This window comes from Mustela erminea, chromosome 2 (assembly GCF_009829155.1).
Source record: "Mustela erminea isolate mMusErm1 chromosome 2, mMusErm1.Pri, whole genome shotgun sequence".
In the NCBI taxonomy this organism is placed as follows: domain Eukaryota; kingdom Metazoa; phylum Chordata; class Mammalia; order Carnivora; family Mustelidae; genus Mustela; species Mustela erminea.
Window position 1 is genome coordinate 52,288,677 of NC_045615.1, and position 24,365 is coordinate 52,313,041.

General features: G+C 36.1%; 1 protein-coding gene across 5 annotated transcripts in view; it reads left to right on the forward strand.

Annotated features, from left to right (window-relative positions):
• The window catches only part of GRID2 (glutamate ionotropic receptor delta type subunit 2), a 1,491,890-nt gene that overhangs the window by 937,604 nt on the left and 529,921 nt on the right, over positions 1-24,365 (forward strand). For all 5 annotated transcript variants that reach the window (XM_032332901.1, XM_032332902.1, XM_032332903.1 and 2 more), the window contains one exon: positions 13,583-13,702. In XM_032332901.1, the coding sequence (XP_032188792.1) occupies positions 13,583-13,702 (120 nt within the window). The remainder of the gene's footprint in view (positions 1-13,582; positions 13,703-24,365) is intronic.

The following is a 24,365-nucleotide window of genomic DNA, read 5'->3' on the forward strand; positions in this document are numbered from 1 at the left end:
AGCTTCCAAGAGTACGCTGTGCTCATTCATGTATTTATCATTCTTTTAACAGATATTTATCACTTGTCTGTAGTGTGGAATGTATTATTCAAACACTTTTGGGTGATTACCCAAAAAAGAATTTAGAGCCTAGTAGTGAATATTGGCATTATTATACTGCAAGCTATCCTCTACCTTGAGAGACAACAAGAGGCCCCCAAAGTGGTGAAAATAGGGTACTGTGGAATCTTAGAAAGAATGTACCATGCAGTGGTACACACTCAGATTCCCATTTCTCAGATGAGATACTCTTTTCCAGGAAGGCACAGAGCTGAGCCTCTGTCCAGGAAATGCCCTGTGTGGCAGAGAGACATTCCACTCTCTTCCTGGAATTGCATACACACAGCGACCCCTCACTGCAGAGTGGTCTGAGTCCCTTGACTCAAAAGGCTGTAACTCCAGAATTATTTTACTCCTCCCCAGGGACTAGCCCCAGGCATCACCCAAGCCATTGCTGTATTTCCATCACTGTTTAACCTCTCCCTTCCCACACCCTTTTCTTGCACTCCCTTGAAAGTGTTTTTCTTAGGAGCACTTGAGGTAACCCTCCTGCACACAAACAAATCCCCATTTCAGAGCTATTTCCTGGAGAACTTGACCCCAAACAGAGAAAGCACATTAGAAACATTTGTATGAAACTGATAGCATACTAATGGAAACTTGAAAATTAACAGGTTTAAGATAGGTAAAGCTATGGAGAGGAGGATATTTCAGTGGTGAGAGCACTCTAGCTGCCATATCTGTTGGAATAAATCATGTGGATAATGACAATTGATTAATTTACCAGAGTGTATAAAATACATAGAGGGAATAGTCTAGACTGGAAAGAGATTGAGGAATTTATTTTATAGGTAAATAAAAGACCCTAAAGAATTTTTGAGCATGGAGATAACAAAATGAGAGCCGAGTTTTAGAAAAAAAAAAAAAATATATGCTTATATCTTTTAGTTTAATTAAAAAAAAACTAAGAAAAATACTACACTCAAATATGTGATTACATATAAACACTGACATTTTGTATGTACTCTACGTGAGTAAGCCAATCAAGATTTGATAGATCCTTAAATCAAATACTTCAGCATTGACTTAATTGATCAGTTTCTGCTAAATATTTTATGGTGATTATTTTCAATACTAAATGTAGTAAAATTGAATATATCAATATTTATGTTAGTATCTCAAATCATTTAGTAACAATACATTTTCTTGTATCAATACCTATCCTATCTAAAAGAGATCTAACTCCATGTTCATATCTAAAGAAGTGTTCTTTGAAATGGCAAAAATACTAAAATTACTTTAATTCTTATATGGTAATGTATTCACTCAACAAATATTTACTGAGTACTACCATATGCTGTACTGTGTGAGCACAGAATAAGGAAGGAAAATAGAAATATCAAAAATAATTCCAAGTGTGGTTAGTTCTACAAAAGGGGAAACCAACTGTTCTGGAAATATATGTCCGGGGGACCTCCCTAGGTATAAGAATGACAGATAGGTGAAAATGTTTAAGGTGAGTGATTACTAGCCAGGAAAAGAAAGGGAGAGTACTTCAGGAATGGGGAAGGAAGGATGCCTCACGCAAGAGCAACAGAATATTCTCCGGCTTGGAGGAAAAAGTGCTTGGCACATGTAGGCATCTGAAATAAGATGGGGTTGGCTAGAAGAGAGGTAGAATAGGGACTTGGTGACTTGGTTCCTTATTAGCTAAAATAAAACAGACAGAGAAAGACCAGGAAAACTTTTGTAAACCATGTTTAAGTTCCTAAACTTTATCCAAGGGATAAGGTTGAGCTACTGAGGTATTTTAAATGCAGGGCCAGGGAGGGTAGGGGTGACAAAATTAGGTTATTCAGTGCTGCCAAGTGGAGAATTCATTCTGCACCTGCTATTGGACCAAGACAGACTGGATGAGAGAATGACACTTAAGAGGCTGGTGTTCCAACTCAAAGGAAACCAAGGCAACGGTGTTGGTCTTAGGGATGGATAGAAGTAGATGTTTTTGAGAGATATTTCGGTGATTAAAACAAGATTTGACATTTAACATAAATGTGCAGGGGAGAAGAGAAGATTCTAGGCTTCTGGCTTAGAGAAAAATAACTCTAATAAATTGGGGCTATTGTTGCTATTTAATTTGTATACTTACAGGAATGGAAACATATTACTTTGTTTTTGGGGTTAAGTACCACGTACCATTTATAATTTATAAACCTGAAGGACAGAGAGATAATTTAGGAAAATATCATCTGACTTACCAGTAACAGTACTGACTTTGAATATAATATAGTGTTTTGCAATAATATTTGCAAATAAACTTTTTTGTTACTAGAGCTTGTAAAATGCCATCTATGCCCTTAGAATAGTGACTCTTGTGGACATGTCAACGTATACTCCAGCTTCAGGGCATTTGAATCACCAAGTGGGTAAAATGGTATAAATTTTAACTTATTTCAGTTCAACATACATTTTTGAGCAATCCACTGTGATATACATATATTATATTGGGCACACAGTTTATATAGTCTAGAGGAAGAAGTATGAAGAACAGGATAGAGATTTCAGTTCAGGTTCCTCAAATAACTTGTCATCTGTACCTCTATATCTAAGATATAGATAACATGATCAAAATACTAGCAATATCCTATTTACTTCTTGGTTTGCTGAAAGCATCTATTATGAATGAATATTTTAATGTATATGTGTACTGGCAAATATACATATGCACATGTGTATGCATATATATACACATATAAATGTCATGGCAATTTTAGTTTTTCCTAAACATTTCACACAAATGAAGTTTCTTTTGTTTTTATTTTTTGTGGTTTTCTTCATCTTATAATGTAGTATATAGCCGCCATTATATTTTTTTCTGGCTAAAAATGTAATATTTCCTCTGTCAGAGATTTTTCTCTCTGAAATTAACTTATGAAACATGAGGCCACCAGGGTACACCACTGAGTCTGGCATCTTTCAGTGTGTTTTCTGCCTTTCTGGGCTCATGTTTATTTAACAGGTTGTTCTTGATTACCAAGCATGTCTGCAAGCTGCAAGGAACCTAGAAGTATGTATAAGGAAATTAGACGAGTGTCATAAATATTTGATGTTCCATATGATCCTCCAAAGTATCTCTAAGTTACTGTGCAGTTCAAGCATAGGGAAACGTCCTGCAGCCTCATAAAAGAGAGGAATAGATCTTAGTAAATATTTTCTCTTCTTCATTTTGTTTTTCCCAGCTTATCCTCTCTGTAGAGGAACAGCAAACTTTTGCCTTTTGAGAAACTGATTATCTAATGGTAAATTATTCCCAACCTTCGATTCTCCTCATTTTATTTTTCTCTCTTTCTCCATTCTATATTTGATATCCACTGGCATTTCGACATAGATTAGGTGGAATGAAATCAAGACCAATTTTACTTGGTATTTTAAAAAAGGTTTACTCCGGCAGCAATTTTTACTGTCAATTTAAAGGACGTTTAGAAATTACTTGTATGTGTCATTCACACTATCAATGTCCCATTAGCTTGTTTTGTTTAGAATCTGCTACATCACCAAGAGATAAAAAAATGCAACTGTGCATGTACAAAGATAATGACTGCTCATTACCACCTGGCCAGCACATATTTTCATCAAGGCTCGGTTTTCGAAGTTGATCTGAGGATAGATGAAAAAAAGAAAACAAAATAAAAAGCTCAAAAACATGGGAATAGTCCTAGGCAATCAAAAATCAGAGAGGTTAAGTTGAGGGCAAATAACAAGAGGCTGGAGATAGAGCTTATTTGCTTGAAATACCAACCTCTCAAGCATCCCTTGTATCTTCATAAGGGAAGGCTTTACTGATTACCAATGCTAACGGCTCATTAAGAATATCACACAAAGAAGACAAATTACAGAGTCAAAAAGGTGAATAAGTTAAGTAGAGGCCACAGTTAACCAAGCGCAGTTTCCCTGATTTATGTTTTTTTGTTTTGTTTTGTTTTGTTTTGGTCTGTTTCTTTGTTTTTTTGGTACCTTGTACACAGTGTAAGTAGACTGAGTTACCAACACAAGCTATGGATCAAAACTTTGGCCTGGAGCAGCCATATGAGTATTGACTGGGAATAATAATAATTTAGTGCCAAACAATCTAGTGTTCAAATGTTTAAAAATTTCAGGAGTATAGCATTTTTGCAATGTAGCGATCATATTGATATATAATATCTTGTTTTTCCCTAAGCACTAAGACAGAAATTTAAACTGATAAAATTAAGAGATATTATTAGGCTGGGTGGAGGTATGAATGTGGACAAGAAAATCTCCAATAGAAGATTTTGGTATACTGGTAGTTTGAACTTGGGTTTAGAAATATAAGCTGTATTTGGGAGTGCCTGGGGGGCTCAGTCATTAGGCATCTGCCTTGGGCTCCCGTCATGATCTCAGGGTCCTGGGATTGAGCCCACTTTGGGGTCCCTGCTTGGTGGAAAGCCTGCTTCGCCCTCTCCCATTTCCCCCGCTTGTGTTCCCTCTCTCGCTGTGTCTTTCTCTGTCAAATAAATAAAGTCTTAAAAAAATATATAAGCTATATTTGTGAGTCAAATTCCTACAGTATTTGCTATTTGGAGATACTAATGATAATAAGATCCACTGTACTTAACCCCAGACTTTACATTCTAGAGTGATAACTGGATTTCTTGAGATGTTAATACTGAATGAACATATAGGATCAAATTGACATGCAATAATAGGTTCATTTACCCGTATCAAAGGCACAGGAAATCAAGAGGCACAGAGGAGAGAGATTGTAGGGCATTTTGCATGACTCTCTGAATCCTTTCTTTGCACATTGGATACATGCATTCTGTCTCCAAAGAAGGTTCTATCAGTTTACCTCATACAACAGAGAGCATTTACATTATTAAATGTCTCCAATTTTACTCTAGAAAGTGTAAAGCTTCAATACATTTTTGGATGTGCCATAAGCCATTAATCTACAGATTCTGCTTATTTACTACAATAAGTCTTTAGCAGAGTACATCCTGCTAAGGGCTTTTATAGATAAGGACTCTTCTTCCTATTAAATATTACTAGTCTCTACCTGGAGTTCTAGTTGATAAGGACATTAGACTGACTGACCTTTCTTTTTTTCTGCTCCTGACCCACACCCACACTTCTCACAACACACATAACAGTAAAACAAGTTAATGAATCTTAGACCAGCTGCTTTAACACTTTCTTCCCCAAATAGTAATCAATGAAATGTAACTGAATCAAAATTTGCAAAAACATTTCCCAAAGCCATGTAAATATTCAAACATATGCTGCAATTTTGCAACCCTAATAAACTAGTTGAAAAAGACCAAGAGCATGTCTATAATTTGTGGCAAAACTAGGAAGTCTTTGAAATTAAGGAATGAAATAATCATGTAGATAATGGTGATGATGATGATAGTAATTAAGCTCTCACCACTCTTCAAGCTCTCTTCTATATCCTTTATGGGTATGGTATTCTAAGACACATAATAGTGTTCTGGGGTAGGCAGTATTATTTTGCTATTTAATAGATGTAGAATTGGGGTATAGAGAAATTCAGTGACTTAGGTTTACCAGCAAGTAGATTCTGATACCATTAACAAATACTGGTAGTCTGACTCCAAAATCCATGCTATTGACTGCTAGCTCACGTATGAGGAGAACATATGGACATATCAAATTCAGCATATTTTTTTTAATTTTTAATTTTTTATAAACATATAATATATTTTTAATCCCAGGGGTACAGGTCTGTGAATCACCAGGTTTACACACTTCACAGCACTCACCAAAGCACATACCCTCCCCAATGTCCACAACCCCACCCCCCCAACGCCCCTCCCCCCAGCAACCCTCAGTTTGTTTTGCGAGATCAAGAGTCAGTTAAGGTTTTTCTCCCTCCCAATCCCACCTTGTTTCATTTATTCTTCTCCTACCCCCTTAAGCCCCCATGTTGCATCACCACTTCTTCATATCAGGGAGATCATATGACAGTTGCCTTTCTCCACTTGACTTATTTCGCTAAGCATGATACACTTTAGTTCCATCCACGTCATCGCAAATGGCAAGATTACATTTCTTTTGATGGCTGCATAGTATTCCATTGTGTATATATACCACATCTTCTTGATCCATTCATCTGTTGATGGACATCTAGGTTCTGTCCATAGTTTGGCTATTGTAGATATTGCTGCTATAAACATTCAGGTGCACGTGCCCCTTTGGATCACTACGTTTGTATCTTTAGGGTAAATACCCAGTAGTGCAATTGCTGGGTCATAGGGCAGTTCTATTTTCAACATTTTGAGGAACCTCCATGTTGTTTTCCAGAGTGGTTGCACCAGCTTGTATTCCCATCAACAGTGTAGGAGGGTTCCCCTTTCTCCGCATCCTCGCCAGCATCTGTCATTTTCTGACTTGTTAATTTTAGCCATTCTGACTGGTGTGAGGTGATATCTCATTGTGGTTTTGATTTGTATTTCCCTGATGCCGAGTGATATGGAGCACTTTTTCATGTGTCTGTTGGCCATCTGGATGTCTTCTTTGCAGAAATGTCTGTTCATGTCCTCTGCCCATTTCTTGATTGGATTATTTGTTCTTTGGGTGTTGAGTTTGCTGAGTTCTTTATAGATTTTGGACACTAGTCCTTTATCTGATATGTCGTTTGCAAATATCTTCTCCCATTCTGTCAGTTGTCTTTTGGTTTTGTTAACTGTTTCCTTTGCTGTGCAAAAGCTTTTGATCTTGATGAAATCCCAATAGTTCATTTTTGCCCTTGCTTCCCTTACCTTTGGCGATGTTCCTAGGAAGATGTTACTGTGGCTGAGGTCAAAGAGGTTGCTGCCTGTGTTCTCCTCAAGGATTTGGATGGATTCCTTTCGCACATTGAGGTCCTTCATCCATTTTGAGTCTATTTTCGTGTGTGGTGTAAGGAAATGGTCCAATTTCATTTTTCTGCATGTGGCTGTCCAATTTTCCCAGCACCATTTATTGAAGAGGCTGTCTTTTTGCCATTGGACATTCTTTCCTGCTTTGTCGAAGATTACTTGACCATAGAGTTGAGGGTCTATTTCTGGGCTCTCTATTCTGTTCCATTGATCTATGTGTCTGTTTTTGTGCCAGTACCATGCAGTCTTGATGATGACAGCTTTGTAATAGAGCTTGAAGTCCAGAATTGTGATGCCACCAATGTTGGCCTTCTTTTTCAATATTCCTTTGGCTATTCGAGGTCTTTTCTGGTTCCATATAAATTTTAGGATTATTTGTTCCATTTCTTTGCAAAAGATGGATGGTAATATGATAGGAATTGCATTAAATGTGTAGATTGCTTTAGGTAGCATAGACATTTTCACAATATTTATTCTTCCAATCCAGGAGCATGGAACATTTTTCCATTTCTTTGTGGCTTCCTCAATTTCTTTCATGAGTACTTCATAGTTTTCTGAGTATAGATTCTTTGCCTCCTTGGTTAGGTTTATTCCTAGGTATCTTATGGTTTGGGGTGCAATTGTAAATGGGATTGAATCCTTAATTTCTCTTTCTTCTGTCTTGTTGTTGGTGTAGAGAAATGCAACTGATTTCTGTGCATTGATTTTATATCCTGACACTTTACTGAATTATTGTACAAGTTCTAGCAGTTTTGGAGTGGAGTCTTTCGGGTTTTCCACATATAGTAACATATCATCTGCGAAGAGTGAGAGTTTGACTTCTTCTTTGCCGATTTGGATGCCTTTAATTTCCTTTTGTTGTCTGATTGCTGAGGCTAGGACTTCTAGTACTATGTTGAATAGCAGTGGTGATAATGGACATCCCTGCCATGTTCCTGACCTTAGCGGAAAAGCTTTCAGTTTTTCTCCATTGAGAATGATATTTGTGGGGGCGCCTGAGTGGCTCAGTGGGTTAAGCCTCTGCCTTCAGATCAAGTCATGATCTCAGGGTCCTGGGATCGAGTCCCGCATCAGGCTCTCTGCTCGAAAGCAGGGAGCCTGCTTCCCCCTCTGTCTCTCTGCCTGCCTCTCTGCCTACTTGTCATCCCTCTCTCTCTCTGTCAAATAAATAAAAAAATCTTAAAAAAAAAAAAAAAGAAACACAAAATGTCTTTGTGTTCCATAGAAATTAAAAAAAAAAAAAGAATGATATTTGTGGTGGGCTTTTCATAAATGCCTTTGATAATATTGAGGCATGTGCCCTCTATCCCTACACTTTGAAAAGTTTTGATTGGGAAGGGATGCTGTACTTTGTCAAATGCGTTTTTAGCATCTATTGAGAGTATTATATGGTTCTTGTTCTTTCTTTTATTGATGTGTTGTATCACATTGTTTGATTTGCGGATGTTGAACCAACCTTGCAGCCCTGGAATAAATCCCACTTGGTCGTGATGAATCATCCTTTTAATGTACTGTCGAATCCTATTGGCTAGTATTTTGGTGAGAATTTTCGCATCTGTGTTCATCAAGGATATTGGTCTATAGCTCTCTTTTTTGATGGGATCCTTGTCTGGTTTTGGGATCAAGGTGATGTTGACCTCATAAAATGAGTTTGGAAGTTTTCCTTCCATTTCTATTTTTTGGAACAGTTTCAGGAGAATAGGAATTAGTTCTTCTTTAAATGTTTGGTAGAATTCCCCCGGGAAGCCGTCTGGCCCTGGGCTTTTGTTCATTTGGAGATTTTTAATGACTGTTTCAATCTCCTTACTGGTTATGGGTCTGTTCAGGCTTTCTATTTCTTCCTCGTTCAGTTGTGGTAGTTTATATGTTTCTAGGAATGCATCCATTTCTTCCAGATTGTCAAATTTATTGGCGTAGAGTTGCTCACAGTATGTTCTTATAATAGTTTGTATTTCTTTGGTGTTAGTTGTGATCTCTCTTCTTTCATTCATGATTTTATTTATTTGGGTCCTTTCTCTTTTCTTTTTGATAAGTCTGGCCAGGGGATTATCTATTTTATTAATTCTTTCAAAGAATCAGCTCCTAGTTTCGTTGATTTGTTCTATTGTTTTTTTGGTTTCTATTTCATTGATTTCTGCTCTGATCTTTATGATTTCTCTTCTCCTGCTGGGCTTAGGGTTTCTTTCTTGTTCTTTCTCCAGCTCCTTTAGGTGTAGGGTTAGGTTGGGTACCTGAGACCTTTCTTGTTTCTTGAGAAAGGCTTGTACCGCTATATATCTTCCTCTCAGGACTGCCTTTGTTGTGTCCCACAGATTTTGAACCGTTGTATTCTCATTATCATTTGTTTCCATGATTTTTTTCAATTCTTCTTTAATTTCCCAGATGACCCGTTCATTCTTTAGAAGGATGCTGTTTAGTCTCCATGTATTTGGGTTCTTTCCAAACTTCCTCTTGTGGTTGATTTCTAGATTCAGAGCATTGTGGTCTGAAAATATGCAGGGAATGATCCCAATCTTTTGATACCAGTTGAGTCTTGATTTAGGACCGAGGATGTGATCTATTCTGGAGAATGTTCCGTGTGCACTAGAGAAGTATGTGTATTCTGTTGCTTTGGGATGAAATGTTCTGAATATATCTGTGATGTCCATCTGGTCCAGTGTGTCGTTTAAGGCCTTTATTTCCTTGCTGATCTTTTGCTTGGAGGATCTGTCCATTTCAGTGAGGGGAGTGTTAAAGTCCCCTACTATTATTGTATTATTGTTAATGTGTTTCTTTGATTTTGTTATTAATTGGTTTATATAGTTGGCTGCTCCCATGTTGGGGGCATAGATATTTAAAATTGTTAGATCTTCTTATTGGACAGACCCTTTGAGTATGATATAGTGTCCTTCCTCATCTCTTATTATAGTCTTTGGCTTAAAATCTAATTGATCTGATATAAGGATTGCCACTCCTGCTTTCTTCTGATGTCCATTAGCATGGTATATTCTTTTCCACCTCCTCACTTTAAATCTGGAGGTGTCTTCGGGCTTAAAATGAGTTTCTTGGAGGCAACATATAGATGGGTTTTGTTTTTTTATCCATTCTGACACCCTGTGTCTTTTGATTGGGGCATTTAGCCCATTAACATTCAGGGTGACTATTGAGAGATATGAATTTAGTGCCATTGTATTGCCTGTAAGGTGACTGTTACTGTATATGGTCTCTGTTCCTTTCTGATCTACCACTTGTAGGCTCTCTCTTTGCTTAGAGGACCCCTTTCAATATTTCCTGTAGAGCTGGTTTGGTGTTTGCAAATTCTTTCAGTTTTTGTTTGTCCTGGAAGCTTTTAATCTCTCCTTCTATTTTCAATGACAGCCTAGCTGGATATAGTATTCTTGGCTTCATGTTTTTCTCGTTTAGTGCTCTGAAAACATCATGCCAGCTCTTTCTAGCCTGCCAGCTCTCTGTGGATAAGTCAGCTGCCAATCTAATATTTTTACCATTGTATGTTACAGACTTCTTTTCCCGGGCTGCTTTCAGGATTTTCTCTTTGTCACTAAGGCTTCTAAATTTTACTATTAGGTGACGGGGTGTGGGCCTATTCTTATTGATTTTGAGGGGCATTCTCTGAACCTCCTGAATTTTGATGCTCATTCCCTTTGCCATATTGGGGAAATTCTCCCCAATAATTCTCTCCAGTATAGCTTCTGCTCCCCTCTCTCTTTCTTCTTCTTCTGGAATCCCAATTATTCTAATGTTGTTTCATCTTATGGTGTCACTTATCTCTCGAATTCTCCCCTCGTGGTCCAGTAGCTGTTTGTCCCTCTTTTGCTCAGCTTCTTTATTCTCTGTCATTTGGTCTTCTATATCGCTAATTCTTTCTTCTGCCACATTTATCCTAGCAGTGAGAGCCTCCATTTTTTATTGCACCTCATTAATAGCTTTTTTGATTTCAACTTGGTTAGATTTTAGTTCTTTTATTTCTCCAGAAAGGGCTTTTATATCTCCCGAGAGAGTTTCTCTAATATCTTCCATGCCTTTTTCGAGCCAGACTAGAACCTTGAGAATTGTCATTCTGAACTCTAGATCTGACATATTACCAATGTCTGTATTGATTAGGTCCCTAGCCTTTGGTACTGCCTCTTGTTCTTTTTTTTGTGGTGAATTTTTCCGCCTTGTCATTTTGTCCAGATAAGAGTCTATGAAGGAGCAAGTAAAATACTAAAAGGGTGGCAATAACCCCAGGAAAATATGCTTTAACCAAATCAGAAGAGATCCCAAATCATGAGGGGGGAGAAAGGGGATAAAAAGAGGTTTAAAACTAAAGAAAGGAAAGAAAAAAAAAGAATTAAAAAAAGAAAACGAATAAAGAAAAATATAAACAAGAAAAAAATATATATATATTAGATAAACTAGTTTAAAAACGTTAAAAAAGAAAAGGGTAAAAGTTAAAAAAAAATTTTAGCAGAAGAAGAGGAAAAAAAATGAAAAAGAAAAAAATTAAATTAACTGCAAGACTAAAAAATATCACAGGGAGAAAGCCATGAGTTCCGTGCTTTGCTTTCTTCTCCTCTGGAATTCCGCTGCTCTCCTTGGTATTGAAACCGCACTCCTTGGTAGGTGAACTGGTCTTGGCTGGATTTCTTGTTGATCTTCTGGGGGAGGGGCCTGGTGTAGTGATTCGCAAGTGTCTTTGCCCCAGGCGGAATTGCACCGCCCTTAGCAGGGGCCGGGCTGAGTAATCCGCTCGGGTTTGCTTTCAGGAGCTTTTGTTCCCTGAGCACTTTCTGTAGAGTTCCAGAGGACGGGAATACAAATGGCGGCCTCCTGGTCTCGGCCTGGAGGAGCCGAGAGCCCAGGGCCCCACTCCTCAGTGCGCCTTCAGAGAACAGCGCCCAGTTCCTCCCGTCTGCCTGACCTCTGGCCGCGCTCCGAGCTCACCGAGCCTGTGGCTGGTTCAAGGTAACCCCAAGCTGTGAGCTTACTGTCTGCTCTATCTCTGTAGCCGGCTTTCCCGTTCCAGTACCCATAAGCTCCGCGACACTCAGACACCTTCGATCCTTCTGTGCCCTGCAGGACCTGAGGCCATGCTGACCCCGCGTGGGCTTCACCCCGGTTTAGCCTCTGGAGCTATGTCCCTCAGCGGCACAGACTTTTAAAAGTCCTGATTTTGTGCTCTGTTGCTCCGCCGCTTGCCGGGAGCTGGCCCCTCCCCCCAGGGTCTATCTTCCCGTCGCTTTGGATTCACTTCTCCGCCAGTCCTACCTTTCAGAAAGTGCTTGTTTTTCTGTTTCTAGAATTGCTGTTCTTCTTCTCTTTGATCTGCCATTGGATTTGTAGGTGTTTGCAATCTTTAGATAAACTATCTAGCTGATCTCCTGCTAGCTGAAGTAGTCTCAGCCTGCTACTTCTCTGCCATCTTGACTCTTCCTGAAATCCCAAATTCAGCATATTTTTATTAATAAAACCATATAATAAATGAGAAGCTGGCTTCTTAAGAAATAATGCAGAGGTTAGTTTTTGTTGATTATTGCTATTGCAAAAATGAAATAAATATTGAAATTAATGATTAATCAGTGCTTTTATTGAATATCTGTTATGAATGTAGAGTCACATGATGGGCTAGAAGCACAGAGGAAGTAGAAGACTTGGCAAACAACATGAAACCTGCCAAAAAAGACTAGAAGTTGAATTAGAGGATATGGCAAAATGAGATATAGTTGGGTATCAATGTCATAGAGGTGATAATTGAAGCAAATTACAGAGATAACTTTTCCAAATAAGTGTGATTATCAAGCTGAAACTCTTAAAATGCTTTAGTATAGAAGTGATTCGGAATATGGTTTTAATTTGTAAAATCCTAAATAAGGCGAACACTGATAAACTAAGCTGAGAGAAGAGTGGTAAACAAGAAAGAGAGAAGTATGACCTACATTGCCATCTGTTGGGGAAATGAACATCTGTCATGTTGAACGAAAGATGAAGTTTGGAAATTCCCAATGAATCTCAACAGCCAGCATTACTATTAAGAGCAAAGACAGATTTCAAGCCCAATTTAGCTTTTTTAACTTTTTTTTTTAATTCGGAAAAGATATTTAAAGAAGAAAGAAAAAATAAATCTCCAATAAGTTAGAAACCATGACTTTTAAGATTCCCAGATATATTTTTAGATCAAATTAGAATAGAATTGTGCTACAGAAAGAATATTGTCAAAACTTGTCTCCAGAGTAGGTTTTATGCTCTCCAGAAGCATCTTGTTTTCTGACTAATGGAACTATGCATTTCACAGGATATGGTAGCAAAAATCCTAGCCTGCAATTATGTCTCATCTCTACCATGGTGCTATTTCAGTAGTCATTTGACTCTTTGAGTATAAATTCCCTTGTTCGTAAAGAGGATGAGATTGGATTAAGTTATCCTCAAGGTCAACTTTCAATTGCTGTCCTATTTATTATGTGTACCTATTTAAAAAAAATTCTGTTAATAATTGTCCTCTTGATAAAATATTTATTTTGTTGATGCAAATAGTATTTTCCCTCCTTCTCCTTTCTCCGTCTCTTCTTTTTCTCCTTCTTCTTCTCTTCACTATTATTGTTATCATTGGTATTATTATTGTTATTTTATTTCTGAAATCTTACATCAATATCTTTTCACTGTTTTAGGGTGGAGTCAGTGGGTTGACTGGAGAATTAGAATTTGGAGAGAATGGAGGAAATCCCAATGTCCATTTTGAAATCCTTGGAACCAACTATGGAGAGGAGCTTGGCCGAGGTATTCGCAAGGTAAGAGCAGACATATTGGTACCTGTTTTTTCCTAAAGTAACTATAGTTTTGTTTGATTTTTCTCCATGTCATAAGATTATAGTATGAATTAAAGCCTGTATTGTAGTTTGAAAGAGAATGGGGTGGGGAGAATTAGGCATTTAAATTACCTTAAGTACTTATCAGAAGTATTAAGCAATAAATTCTATTATGCCTTAGAATAATTTAAAGCAAAAAAAGTAACCCAATGGTTTCCTAGGGAACTAGCATCATCTTCCATTCATTATAATGATAATTTGTATAAGGTAGTGAATTCAGTAATTATATAATGAATAACTGCTTGATTTTTAACTTGTAACAGACACAAAATCAGAATAAGAGCTTTGATACATTTCATATAGGAAGAGGAAAAGTCTAAACTGTGACATTACAGTAGTTCAAATGCTATGTGTCATGTAATAAGTAGAAAATGGTTTTCAGGAAATGAGCTCTTAACTCTATGCTACAAATCACATGTAAAAGTAGGAGTGCCAATAAAGGATATTTTATGAACTACTGGTTCACTAACTTTCTCAAGGAGAAAATAAAAGCCTCTGCAGAAATGACTTTTCTATAGTTTTATTTGCCATGTTTATATATTTTTGGTAGGAAAAAAAACAAGATAATTGAGTGTACATCCAGAGCTCACAGCTGTAAATTTGTAGCTATATAAAGGTAACTACATTGAGAATAAGAGTTTCTTCAGTAGGTGTTTCTCTCCAGTGCTGAGAGTAGAATGCAGAAAAACTTAGATGTGACAAAGTTAGGAGCTATTCTAATCCACAATAAAAACTTCCTAATAGATTTATGCTAGAGAGGAGTGAAATTACCTTAATGTATTTTTAATTATTGTTTTATAGCAAAACAAAGGAGACATATAAAAACTCCATAAAACACAAGGCTAGTTTAGTGAATTATTTTAAAGGAAACAACCCTTACTACAGTCAAGAAATATAACATATCAAGCATCCTAGCCACCCCACATACTTCTCCCTCACACATCCCCAACTTCCTTTCTCAGTAGCATAACCATTAGTTTGAATTTTATGGTACTCATTTCTTTAGATTTTAAGTATTATTTTATCACTATGTGTATCCTTAAATAACATAATTGAGTTTTTCCAATATTTCAGTTTATGAGTAGACTCAGTATTTCATATATTCTCTTTTCTTGATTCTTTTTTTTTTCAAAATTTTTTTAATTAATTTTTTTATTTATTTTATTTTTTTATAAACATGTATTTTTATTCCCAGGGGTACAGGTCTGTGAATTGCCAGGTTTACACACTTCACAGCACTCACCAAAGTCTTTTCTTGATTCTTATATCCAACATTCTGTTTGTGTTATTCGTTCTTGTCATTACACGTAGTTGTAGTTTATCTCTATATATTTCTGTATTGTTTTTACCTAATGAATATCTGAAAATCCATTGTGGTCTCTTTCCATTTTTAGACCATTATGAGCAAAACTGTTATGCACATTCGTAGACGTATCTTGGATATATACTCTTAAACTTGTGAATATATTTCTATGGATTTGGTGTTCAGGGGTAGAATTGTTTGCTATAAGAAAGCATATCTTGAGGGCACCTGGGTGGCTCAGTGGTTTAAGCCTCTGCCTTCGGCTCAGGTCATGATCTCAGGGTCCTGGGATCGAGCCCCACATCAGGCTCTCTGCTCAGCGGGGAGCCTGCTTCCCCCTCTCTCTCTCTGCCTGCCTCTCTGTCTACTTGTGATCTCTCTCTGTCTATCAAATAAATAAATAAAAATCTTTAAATAAAAAAAAAAATAAAGCATATCTTGAAACTTTGCTCTGTAACCTCAAACCCATTTTCATAGAGATTTTCTAATTTTCATACAGTGCAATGAGTTCTCATTGCCTGAGTCTAATTCCATTAGACTTCAAAATTTTTATTAAGTTATTGGGTATATAATGATATGTCTTCATGGTTTCAATTTTTATTTTCCTGATTATAACACAGTTCTGCATATTTTCTCATACTTTTTGGCACTTCAGACTTCTTTTGGAATTAATTGCCCATTCAAGTCCTTCGGACATGTTCTTTTGGGTTCTTTTGTTTTCATAATTGATTCTAGGAGATATACACACACACACACACACACACACACACACACACATATACACACACACACACATATATATATATATACACACACACATATGCATATACATGTATATATATATTTACATTTTTATATAAATTCCTTTTAGTTTCACAGACTCTTAACTGTAGACAACAAACTTAGAGTTACTGGAGGGGGCACAGATGGATTAAGTAGGTGATGGTGATTAAGGAGGGCATTTGTTGTGATGAGCACTAGGTTTTGTATGTAAGTAATGAATCACTAAATTCTACACCTGAAACCAATACTGTAAACTAACTGGAATTAAAATAAAAACTTGAGAAAAAATAGCTCTCTGAAGACCTTGGGGTAAGTGAGTTCTGCTGTGGTAAAGATGACTCTTCTTCCCAGAACCTAGAAAAAAAAAAATTCTACTTGCCCAATCAACACCAGTGCCATCATTCCTCACCAATGCACTCTACCAAAAGGGACTTTTACTTTCCCACTGGCAGCTGGAGGTCTGCTTTCAGTTGCCAAAGTCATCTCTCCTGATGATGATGAAGTCTCCTTATAAAGTCACACCTCAAATGGATTTGGAATTTATTTATTTCATCACCCCTTGCTTTGAACAATAGTGTAATTAATCTATCATTGATACAGAGTATTTAACAATTCTTTGTATGTTTCAAGTTTTTATTTAAATTCTAGGTAACATATAGTGTAATATTGGTTTTAGGAGGAGAATTTAGTGATTCATCATTTATATATAACACCCAGTGCTCATCACAAGTGCCCTCCTTAATGTCCATCACCCATTTAGGCCACCCTCCCAAATGCCCTCCAGCAACCCTCAATTTGTTCTCTATAGTTAAAACCCTGTTTTATAGTTTGTCTGTCTCTTTCCCTGCCTTGTTCATCTGTTTCATTTCTTAAATTTCACACATGAATGAAATAATATGGTGTTTATTGTTCTCTGACTGACTTTTCTTTTTCTTTCTTTTCTTTTCTTTTTTTTTTGCTTAGCATAATAATCTCTTGGTCCATCCATGCCACTGCAAATGGCAAGATTTCTTTTTGATGGCTGAGTAATATTCCATTGTAGATATATAATACATCTTCTTTATCTATTTATCAGTCGGTGTATTTTGGGGCTCTTTCCATAATTTGGCTATTGTAGACAATGCCACTATAAACATAGGGGGTTGTGTCCCCCTTCATATTAGCATTTTTGTATCCTTTGTGTAAATACCTAGTAGTACAATAGCTGAATCATAGGATAGTTCTATTTTTAACTTCTTGAGGTGTTGCCATACTGTTTTTCAGAGTGGATATACTAGTTTTCATTCCCACTAACAGTGTGTGAGGGTTTTCCTTTCTCCACATCCTCGCTGGCACCTGTTGTTTCTTGTGTTGTTGATTTCAGCCTTTCTCACAGTTGGGAGGTGATATCTCATTATAGTTTGATTTGTATTTTCCCGATGATGAGATGTTGAGCATCTTTTCATGTGTGTGTTGGCCATTTGTACACCTTCTTTGGTGTCTACTCATGTCTTCTGCCCATGTTTTAAATGGATTATTCATTTTTGGGGTGTTGAGTTTTATAACTACTTTGTATATTTTTAATACTAACCCTTTTCAGATATATCATTTGCAAATACCTTCTCCCATTTCATAAGTTGCCTTTTCATTTTCTTGATCGTTTCTATCACTGTGTTTCCTTCACTTTTACTTTGATGAAGTCCCAATAATTTATTTTTGCTTTTGTTTCCCTTGCTTAAGGAGATATAACTAGAAAGAAGTTGCTATAGCTAGTGTCAAAGAGGTTACTGCCTGTGTTCGCCTCTCAGATTTTTATGGTTTCAAGTCTCACATTTAAGTCTTTAATCAATTTTGAATTTATTTTTGTGAATGGTGTAAGAAAGTGATCCAGTTTCATTCTTTTGCCTGTTGCCGTCTAGTTTTCCCATCATTTTTTTTTTTCCATTTCTTTTTTTTTTTTTTTATTTTTATTTCCAGCATAACAGTATTCATTATTTTTGCACCACACCCCGTGCTCCATGCAATCCGTGCCCTCTATAATACCCACCACCTGGTACCCCAACCTCCCACCCCCCGTCCCATCATTTTTTGAGGAGATTATCTTTTTCCCATTGGATAATGTTTCCTGAAGATTAATTGAGTAATAGTTGTGGGTTCTTTTCTGAGTTTTCTTTTCTGTTTCATTGATCAGTATGTTTATTTTGTGCCAATACCATACTGTTTTGATCACTACAGCTTTGTAATATAACTTGATGTCTGGAATTGTGATGTATACAGCTTTGTTTTTCTTTTTCAAAACTGCTTTGACTATTCATGGTCTTTTGTGATTCCATACAAACTTTAGGATTGTTTGTTCTAACTCTGTGAAAAATGCTGTTGGTATTTTGTTAGGGATTGCATTAAATGTGTAGATTGTTCTGGGTAGTATAGACATTTTAACAATATTTATTCTTCCAATCCATGAGCGTGGAATATTTTTCCATTTCTTTGTGTCATCTTCAGTTTCTTTCATCAGTGTTTATAGTTTTCAGAGTACAGGTCTTTCACCTCTTTGGTTAAGTTTATTTCTGGGTATCTTATTGTTTTTGGTGCAGTTATAAATGGGACTGATTCCTGAATTTCTCTTTCTGCTGCTTCGTTATTAGTGTATAGAAATGCAAGAGTTTTCTGTACATTGATTTTGTATCCTGAGACTTTACTGAATCCATGTATCAGTTCTAGCAGTTTTTTTGGTGGACTCTTTTGGGTTTCTATATAGAGTATATGTCATCTAAAAATAGTTAGAATTTTACTTCTTCCTTACTGATTTGGAGGATTTTTATTTCTTCTCGTTGTCCAATTGCTATGGACATAGGACTTCTAGTACTATGCTAAATAACAGTAGTTGAGAGTGCACATGCTTGTTTTATTCCTGATCATAGAGGAAAAGCTCTCAGTTTTAGTATTAGCTGTGGGTTTTCTATATATGACCTTTACTATGTTGAGATATGTTCCCTCTAAGCCTACTTTATTGAGAGTTTTTATCACAAACAGGTGTTGTATTTTGTCAAATGTTTTATCTGCATTGAAATGATCATACAGTTTTTTTTAAAGATTTATTTATTTATTTATTTATTTATTTATTTATTTATTAAAGATTTTATTTATTTGACAGACAGAAATTACAAGCAGGCAGAGAGGCAGGCAGAGAGAGAGGACGAAGCAGGCTCCCCACTGAGCAGAGAGCCCGATGCGGGGCTCGATCCCAGGACCCCAGGATCATGACTGGAGCCAAAGGCAGAGGCTTTAACCCACTGAGCCTACCAGGCACCCCGATCATACAGTTTTTATCCTTTCTCTTACTAATGTGATGTATCACATGGATTTTGATACTAAGCTTATATTGCCCTCATAAAATGGGGTGGAGAGGGTTTTCTCTCTATGAGTTATATAAACTCTATTCTCTATGAGTTACAAGAAGTGGGCAGGGGGTGCCTGAGTGGCTCAGTAGTTAAGCCTCTGATTCAGCACAGGTCATGGTCTCAGGGTCCTGGGATCAAGTGGGGATCCTGCTTCCCCCTCTCTCTCTGCCTGCTTTTCTGCCTGCTTGTGATCTCTGTCCGTCAAATAAATAAATAAAATCTTAAAAAAAAAAAAGAAGTAGGGGGTGATCAGAAATGCAGCAGAAAAGCAGTAGTATAAAGGCTAAAGAGAATCTGTTGAAATTAGGAACTCGGGGTTCATTAGTAACTAAGAAGAGGCAATAAGACAAATGGGTTAGGAAGGCTGCTGATGTCAGGCTGTTCAAATTTTTATGTTATTTAATACCAAGTGACCTCAGGAGTGTCACTAGACTCATACGTAGTTACAACCTAAATGAGTTAATGATATGACACACCCAAAACTTGCCCTACCTCAAAAAATGTTGCAGTTAACTGTCACTTATGAAGGAAATGTCAATAGGGTTGTAATGCTTTATGTTGAAAAACCAACAAATCAGAAAGTAAAAAGGAAGGTTACAAGTAAGAAGCAAGCATAAGCATTTATAAGCATAAATACTGTATAATATAATATTTTATTATAAGCATAAATATTGTATTAGCCCACCATTTGGTTACAAGAGTGGCCATTAAATGGCTTCATGAAATTAAGGGGGGCAAACATTCAGAATTTAAGAAAGGAGTATGTTCAAATGTTCGGATTAAGGAAGAAAGAAAGAGAAATAAGATAAAGGAAAGAAGGTGGTTATTGATAGAGGTCTGGGAGAAAGAGAGGGGATCAGATCCCTTTGGATGGAATGCTGTATCTTAGACATGGAGGACATGGTTTTTCAGAATTATGGAGGGAGGGAGTAAAAAAAGAATGGTGTGAATGTAAGCAAGTCTTCATGGGTAGTGTCAAAGAGTTAAGGCTATTAGTAAGAAATATATTAACTTTTCTTGGAAAAGTGGGAGATGAGATTATATGCTGAGAGGGAAAATGTAGCAGAAAACATTAGAGATAAGGAGGTTGAAAGTTTAAAGGTGATCAAGTTTTAAAATAGCTGCTGTAACAAACAAGAGAGGGCGAGTTAGGAAATATAGAATTGCCAGGCGGTGTTGTTGGTTCTTAGGGGTTTCAAATTTCATTTCAGCATTAATATACATGGTTATATATTTTTGTCCAGAAGCATTTGATGGGTATAATGCATTTGAATTAATGGAAGATTGAGATTTCAAATGAGGTGATGGCTGTAAGGATATTTATTGACAGGGTGATGGCTGAGGTGGTAAATCATAAAATCTAACTTGGACATGAATGGTAATGAGGACAGGAAGAATCTCAACCATAGGCAGAAAGTGTGACTTGAGAGAAGAGAGCCCTCTGTAAGTCTGAAGAGCCGATTTTTGGTTTGCATTAAATGAAAGACCTTCAGAGGCAGGAAGTCGTGTATGAAGAGAGAGACATCTAAATTCATGATTCAAAGGGTTGGATGGGTTCCAGATGCTCAAAAAGTCATGTTAGAGGGTAACAGAAGTGGTCTTCATTTTGCCTTCCATGATCATTGTAGTTCCAAGATCAATGTAGTTGCTTCACCCAGCTCTGAATTCAGAGTCCATGTACTGTGTCGTCTCTGCCATTCAGTTGACAATGAATCATATACTTCAAATTATGTATGCTTCATTCTTAAGTAATAATAGAACACTACTGTAATTATTTATGTTTCATTGCTCTAACTCCCAAATTGGATGGAAACATTCCAGTGCCCTGGGATAACATAGACTTTATGTGAAAAGGACCATAATTTTACAGTACCTATTACACTGTTGCTTAAACAATTATGTATTATTTTAATTTTTTATTCGTTGTTACACTACAAATCCTTTTCTACCAAACTACAATTTTAACCAAGTACTGAATTTATAAAACTCCAAATCTCCCTCTTAACTAATTTTAAGAGTACTGTGACTAAGTTTATGGATTGCTAGCTCCATTTATAAATGGGATGGTTCTTTCATATGGACATTAACACATATATACAATGTCCTCAGAGATACCATCAAGGGAAAACATTGCCATGCAAATAATTACAATACAGATTCACTTAGATGTGTCTAAAATTAAGGCTCTAGTCCCAGTATCTCCACATATCAAAAAGACTGAATGGCTTTCCAATTGATGAACTGTCAAGTTGTCAGGGTTTATTTTACTGCCAGTGGCTAAGTGAGCACAATGCCGGCAGCCTTATCACCTACAGCGGGGTACTGTCAGTGCTCATAAACCAGCAGGATTGTGTCTGTTTGGATTTGAATGTGAGATTGAACAAGTCCCAAATTTTGGACTAGTCTCAGCTCTTTTGGCATTGTGTAAGTGGAGGTTTCATTTTTTCTGAATTGGGGAGAATGTGAAAAGGATTATCTAATTTTCACTGATGTTGATCAAAACAAAAAGCTCTTCTGCTTTGATATTTTGTTCATGTTCTTTTACTTTGATATAAGGTGATGTTTCATTCAGTACATAGTGCATTCAAGGTGTTAGATACTGTACCCTTGAAGATAAACTTAGGTAAGCCTCAAAGTCAAATTTTTCAAGGTATTCTATATTCTTAAACTTTCCCCAAGAATGTTTGTTCTTTTTTCTGTTCATCAAAATACAGTATTTCCAAGAAGAAAAATAATTTAATAACATCATATACAATCTCCTAAAACTAAACTTAGTTAGAATACAGAAAAAAGTAAAGATGAAATATTTAATGTAAAAGATTAATCTGTGGGGTTTTTTTTCCTTGGAAAAATTCTCCACAATAGTTTTGTTTGTTTATTTGTTTCTTTCTTTCTTTGTTTTTGCTTGTGTGTCTGAAGTGTCCTTTGTTTTGCTTGGTTTTGCCAACACTACTCATTTTTTATCACAAAGATGGAGTTCCAGCATTAAAATTTAATACTCTAAACCTATGAACTTTATCACAAACAGGAAAATAAGCCCAGGAAGAAATTAGATTGAAACTGGTTTCACAACCAATCTTAATTGCATAATAATGCTTAGTATCTTCATAAAATTGTTTTCTCAAGTAAGCTGATGAAATAAAATGGTACAGCAGAGATATTTTAGCTCCTAGGTATAATTGTTTCTCAGATAGGTTTAGAATCTTTATTCAGGTTCTCCAACATTAAATTCACAAAATAAAACCTGTAGTTTTTCATCTTTGGAAAACTTAATGTACTGTTTTTGAAAAGGGTATTATTTTTGTTATTGGTCCATTTTTAATAAACTAAAATGTTTTATTGCCTTGTACTTAGAAGAGGAAAGAACAGTTTTACCTTCAAATAGCCAATGATTAAATATTGTACTTGTGCTGTGTTCTTCAACATGCTATTTGTATACTAGTTCTGCAATATCTAAAATAGCATTTACCTTTTCTATTACCTTGCTTTATGTTTCCTTATAGCACTTTTTGTTCATTGAAATTATATGCATATACATAAGTACATATGCAATATGTGTATATAGAATATATATATGCACACACATGAATATAATGCATTTACTTGTTTGCAGTAAGTTTTTCTCATTCCAATGTAAGTCATTGAGACAAGAATATCTATTTCTTGCTCTATCCTTTAATGAATGCATATAGTAGATGCTCATTAAGTATTTAATGAATGAACTAATAAATATATGTGCATACTAAGATGATAATCTGTAAGATTCTTTTCTGCATCTATAAATATAACAGCCATATTTTTATTCTAATTAAAATTAATAAGAATATGCACAGAAATTAATTGCTGACATGCCACTTTAGAAAATGAATTGTGATTATACCCTTTCCATCACTGTATCTTCAATGCCTAACAGAGTTGGCCACTTGGCCACCAAAAATAGAATAAATTATTTAAGGGGTTAAGTAAGATTATATATAATTTATTTTCAGAAATTCATAGAGAATAGGGAAATACTACATTGATTATTCCAAGCAAATAGGTTAATTTTTCTAATCAAAAGGGAAAGACCCGCAAAAGTGTGAACTCATTAGGAATTATTGGTTTTCTGTGAATCAAGATTTTTGTAACAGCTAGGCTAGTTTTAATATGTTGTAATGTGGGAAATTGGATAGCCTTGGCTAGAAGACCTACTTGGGCTGAAATTCTAACTGTGTGATTTTAGGACAACTAACCCTAATGAGTCTCATCATCTTTGTCTATAAAAGGTGACTAATAATATCTATCTCTTAAAAAGGTTGTAAGGAGTAAGTGAAATTATTTTGTAGGTTACATATCAAGGAATAATTAAAATCATGTCAATTTGCAAGTGGGCAGTAATCTATATGATTCATTTTAAGGCCAATAGAAGAAATTCAGTCTAGTTACTGTTCTGACAAGAAATTGCTGTATGAGGTGGGGAAAGTAATTTCATTTTAGGTATGATTGACAGAGCATTATATATGACAATCACAGTGATAGCATGAAACATTACCCTTTTCATTTCATTTAATGTCCTTTCTGAATCTAAAATTCTACAAATCTGTTAATCAAGACTTGGGAGCATATACAGTTTGATGGGAAGCTAATAGCAGAGAATCTGTCAGCTAACATAAAGTGCTATCCCAGTCCTTATAATTAAGCCCATATTGGAACATCTGCTATCCTTATTTACTATCATATTTCTAACAATGAATTTTTATCCTGGAAGGTTTATGGAATGGAGGGGATCTAGAAAATGCTGTGAATTAACAATATGTTGTGAAAAAAGCTTTTTTCTTCCTACCCTCCTTTATATATAAAATACACAATCACAATAAATTCAGCTCTGTCAGCTTTATTTTGATGTGTCTTCAAGAAAATATTTTGCACCACAAATTAATGTGATCTTCTACCTAGCACCTTAAAAAATGTCCAATGTGTTAGACTCTCAAAACTATTGACCTCCCCAGTTTCCTGAACGGTAGGAGAATGCTGTGTTCTTGAAAAATAAATACTGTGGACTAGATCATTTCTGCTTTAAGGGAGCTCATCTACTATTATTACATGCAAGAGAAAAAGATAATTGTATCCAATGATGTTT